Below are 4,967 nucleotides of genomic sequence, written 5' to 3' on the forward strand. Positions count from 1 at the left end.
AAACAAGACGCAAGACAGGAAAACCAAATTCAACTGGGGACAAAAATGTCAAGTCTTGTTTTGCAAATTCAAATACTGGTGTGCTCCTAGGAACAGCGCGCGTAACTTGTGCTCATTGGACTGGCACATTATGCAAGTAAACTTGGTCACGCTTGCTTGGAAAACGCCAAGTCGTTTTGGGGCGGCTTCTGCTGGTTTGTGTGTGTGCTGCGGCTTTGGCGCTCTCACAGCTTTGGAATTTTTTAAGCCTGATAAAGTCTCCAGCGTTTGAAATCTGTTGGATAGGAACTTGTCCAATGTAGCATCACGTAGGTGCAATGCATTTTTTAGTAAACGACCGCATTTATTTTTTATAGATCCTTCTTTCTCATATTATTATAATTTTTTGTTTAATGAATTTCCATAGTTTACTTTTAACAAAACTATTTATTGTACTCATGTCTTATTTATGGCAAATAAAAGAGGTTTGTTTTTACAGTTTATTGTATAATAAAACGTCGTTTTTGACTCGGTAACTTTTAGGTAAATTCTGATCGGAAAATTGTTTGTCGTGTGGCAAACGTGTTCTCAACTGTTGCCATTTTCTAACAATCAGCTGAGACTGTTTTTTACTTAGTACCAAGTAGAGTCCAACCGATTAATCGGCCGATGCCGAGGCTAATATCGGCCAAAAGAATAGGAATCGGCCATTTTTGGCCAATTCTTGAATGAGGTATTGTTATTTAGTTATTTGATTATGTTTTTCTTTTGTTATTATAAAAGCATTTGTTCTTGAAATTATGCTTCGGCCGATTAAATCCTGAATACAATTCATTTCAAAAACAAATACTTTTAAAAACTTTTGTAATAACAAAAGAAAAACATAATCAAATAACTAAATAACATAACCTCATTCAAGAATCGGTCAAAAACGGCTGATGCCGATTCTTTCGGCTTATACTAGATTCAACATCGGCCGATTAATCGGGCGGACTCTAGTACCAAGCTTAGTACTAAGTTGTACGATAGTAGGAGCCTTCAGTCCGCTAACTGTATACATACATATGTATATAATATTACTGTGACCAACTTACCGTTGACTTACCTTAACTGCAACTCTTAGGTTAACCGTTGACCTTTCAGCTATGTAATTGCTTGACTACTAAATTTGTTTGATACAGCTTCATCACCTTATTTAGTGGCGGTTAGATCGTTGTTGTTGTTGTTGTTGTAGCGGCTACAATAACCCCGCCCAGATCGGTTGACATCTCAGTCGTTGTCGTCAAGTTCCACTAACGGCAGCCCTAGGAAGCGTGCAGCTTCTATCGGGTCGGTCCACAAGGACAAAGACGTTAGAGGTGTCGGGTTTTCCGTCTGCATATGCAGTTAACTGCAAAACTATTTCGTATATCTATACGCGACACCTTCTTTTAATACTTTTATTCACTTTATTAGTATAATTTTAAGTAAAACAATACAATTTTTTTCATGTAAATCATGCGCTTATTTCAACTATAATTTAGTTAAGTAAATTTAAAGCTCTGTCTATGATTGCTCTCTCTTTATCTGTCTTTGTTAACGATACATCATCACATCTGTGCTCTGATACATGCACATATAAGCATCGCAGAACAAACGCTTCGCATGTTCTGGCAACATTTTGTCATTTGTTGAAGTCTCATTAACGGCACGGGCGCCCTCCTCCGACAGCCAGAGTGGTAAGTCAGGCACTGTTATCATTTCTGGTATATTATAGCCGTTTTTCTCACCTGAAAAGAGTATAGTTTTGTACTTACGTTTACTAAAACCAAATGTTTTATAAATATATATATACCTTTTCGATCGGCCATCGAATCAAAGAAACACCAAGGTGCATCTGGCCCCGAACCAGCCTTAACAAATGCTACATAATGTGAAGTCTCTATACAAACAACTGCAAATAACTCCATATAGAGACGTGGTACAGTCATATGCTCAGCCATTATACGAAAGTCTTGCGGTACAGACAATTTCTTGGGATTGTGATTTGTTCTAAATAAACAAAATATTATTAAAATTCATTTAAGTGATAAGGAGTATTTAATAACAACGCGAACCTTCTTGCGTGCATGTGCACAGTATCGCGGCATTTGAGGCAAAAGGCTGTGCTCTCCAGTCCTACACCACCTTGTAGAACCCCATAGCAATCGCGACATTCGTACTCGGCTAATTTACCACAAACAGAACATTGGCGGGGAGCTGAGGAATGACAACAAAATCTATTTAGTAAATATATGGTTATTTATAAGCTTTTGTTAGACCTACAATCCTCAATAATATCGGTAACATCGAGTAATTGTGACGGCAAAATCCGTGGATACATTTTGAAATTTTTTCCGAAACGTGGCATTTGTATTATCAGACATGACGGCACTTCTTTTAATTTGATATCGGATGAATGAAAACTCTGTTCGAATAATTGCTGTACAGTTGGAAAACACAAACGTTCGTCTTTTTCAACGAATAGCTGATAAAAATAAGCATCTTGACCGGAACTTAGCTGGATAATAATAAAAAAATATATTATATAAATTGAAACTGTGGAAAGTTTTGCTTAAGTACCTTCAAAAATGGTTCTACGCGCATTATTTGCGCCAACAAGCTATTGAGAAACTCTTCCGGATCCTTTTCCTCACTTGTTAGGCCACTAACCGAGCTCAACTTATCCAACAATTGACGTAATTTCATAACGCGATCAGCACGTACGAAAACATGTTTACGCAATGGATTAACAATCTCCTCACGCAATACTTTTTGTACCTCGGTGTAGCTGGGAATATCCTAATGTAAACAAGGAAATGTTTCAATGTTGTCTTCTTTAATGTTTTCAAAAACTTACATCAGCCTCCGGCGGCCGGAAAAGCAATGAATCGAAGACAGGTGTAAAAGTGAACATGGAAAACAATGTAGCATCCAGATAACAGGAATTGTGATGACCTTGTATACCCTTAAATTTGCCACAATTTTCCTCCAATTCCTCTAAGCTTTTGATCTCTGTGAAAAGAAGAAATTGAAAACGAAACATTTACTTTGAGCATCCAACCTGAAATGGCATACAAACTTACTCAAAGGTGCCACTGCGCCCGGCACCGAAGGACATTCAACTTGTCCAAACATTTTTGAGTCGGTTGGTATATTTGCTGCAGCCTTGCCATCTGTTTCAATAAATCGTCGATCAGTGGAGCAACGATCAGATGAAACAAAGAGAGCGCGGCCGTCATGACACTTGAAGTATCTGAAATATTAAAATAGTAGATTGTGTGATTGTAGGATACATTTTGCACTGTAAAATAGATATTTCAGATGATGCAATTCCTTAAACATATACTGCTTAACGCGTTTTCATATACTTATAGCCTACAGCATACCTTACACCGTTGTATGTACCATTCGATGTTGGCAAAGTGCGTTCATCCTGATCCTCCTCCAGCTCCACGCCAACCATTATTTGTTTGCGCCCCTGTGCCATACCAATCCAACGTATAACACCGTACAAATTATCTGATGCCTCCGGTATGGAGACCTCCACCATGGATCCTACACCTAGTGCGGTGTCAGGTATATCCTGCAAAGGCGTATATTTTATCAAATCCACTTCCGCCGTTGCATCAATATCAACCAAATTATCATAAACTGGTGAATCGCGAGAGTTTGCATACTCTAAAGAATTGAGTAAAGAAAAGTCACGATTTTTTAGTTTTTTTATGTGTTGAACTTGTTCAAAAAGTTAAAAATACATTTTCCTAAGATAAAGCATTTGCAATACGTTCAACAACCTGGCGAGATATTTGGCGAAAATTGGTATGTGCCACTTGACCCGGACGCGAATAGTTCCAATACAGTTAATGGTATATTATTGTAAAGTGATGCATCACTAGGAGTTAACGAATTAACGCTTCGAGTCTCCATTTTCTGACTTTAATTTAATGAGTAGCTATTACTATTCCAAGAAAAACATGCACAAGTAAACACTTGCAACTACAACGGAACTATTTATATCGCATGTTGTACAATATTAGGTTGGATATAAATACATACGTCACAGAGTGGGCAAAGATTTGCGCGATTCTAAATAGCATTCGATATTGTTGTATTGCTTCTTTCAAAAGCTATCGGGTGGCCACTACCAAACTTTTTTAATGTCAAGTAAACTAATTAAATTAAAATAAATGAAATGATTGAAAGAAAATCAAATGAAATGAAATGAAATAAAATGAAGAAAAATGAAATTAAATAAAATAAAATTAAATGAAACGAAAGGAAATTAAATTATATCAAATAAAATTAATTGAAACAATATAAACAAATTAAGTAGAACGAAAAATGAAATAAATTAACATAGAACAAAACTAAATTAAATAAAATGAGGTAAAATAAAATTAAGACGTATGAAATTAAAAAAGAAAAGAAATTAAAACAAAATTAAAAACATTAAAAAGAAAATAAGAAAAATAAATAATATAAAACAGGTAAATTAAAACAAAACAAGTTTAAAATATAAAGTACATATAACTAAATAAAATAAAGTAAATACATCACAAAATAAAAAAAAAAAAATTAAAAAATCTAACATTAACTAAATTTAAAATTAATAAAATAGAATAAAAAAATTAAATAAAATGGGATAAAAATAAAAGAAATAACTCAATATAAATCATAGTAAAACAAAATCAAATAAAGTAAAAAAATAAATCAAAATTAATAATAAATGTAATCTAAAAATTTAATCAAATTAGAAAAGAAAATACAAAAAAATGGCAAAATAAAACAAACGAACCAAAAATACAATAAAATAAAATAAAACTGAATAAATTAAGATAGATCAATTAAATAAAACAAAGTAAGAAAAAATAAAATAAATCAAAACAAAATAAAAATAATGAAATAAAATAATAAAATAAAATAAGATAAAATAAAATAAAATAAAATAAAATAAAATAAAATAAAAT

The 4,967-nt window shown here is 33.6% G+C and overlaps 1 protein-coding gene across 2 annotated transcripts in view; it reads right to left on the minus strand.

Annotated features, from left to right (window-relative positions):
• Nucleotides 1-1,404: 1,404 nt before the first annotated feature.
• The window catches only part of LOC118735449 (ubiquitin carboxyl-terminal hydrolase CYLD), a 9,246-nt gene continuing 5,683 nt past the window's right edge, over nt 1,405-4,967 (minus strand). For both annotated transcript variants that reach the window (XM_036465206.1, XM_036465205.1), the window contains 8 exons: nt 3,387-3,678; nt 3,084-3,253; nt 2,858-3,012; nt 2,581-2,799; nt 2,284-2,518; nt 2,076-2,217; nt 1,814-2,010; nt 1,405-1,748 (listed from right to left, as the gene is read on the minus strand). In XM_036465206.1, coding sequence (XP_036321099.1) covers nt 1,555-1,748; nt 1,814-2,010; nt 2,076-2,217; nt 2,284-2,518; nt 2,581-2,799; nt 2,858-3,012; nt 3,084-3,253; nt 3,387-3,678 — 1,604 coding nt within the window. In that variant the 3' untranslated portion in view covers nt 1,405-1,554. The remainder of the gene's footprint in view (nt 1,749-1,813; nt 2,011-2,075; nt 2,218-2,283; nt 2,519-2,580; nt 2,800-2,857; nt 3,013-3,083; nt 3,254-3,386; nt 3,679-4,967) is intronic.

This window comes from Rhagoletis pomonella, unplaced genomic scaffold (assembly GCF_013731165.1).
Source record: "Rhagoletis pomonella isolate Grant_MI unplaced genomic scaffold, Rhpom_1.0 Rhpom_scaffold_00003, whole genome shotgun sequence".
Taxonomy (NCBI): domain Eukaryota; kingdom Metazoa; phylum Arthropoda; class Insecta; order Diptera; family Tephritidae; genus Rhagoletis; species Rhagoletis pomonella.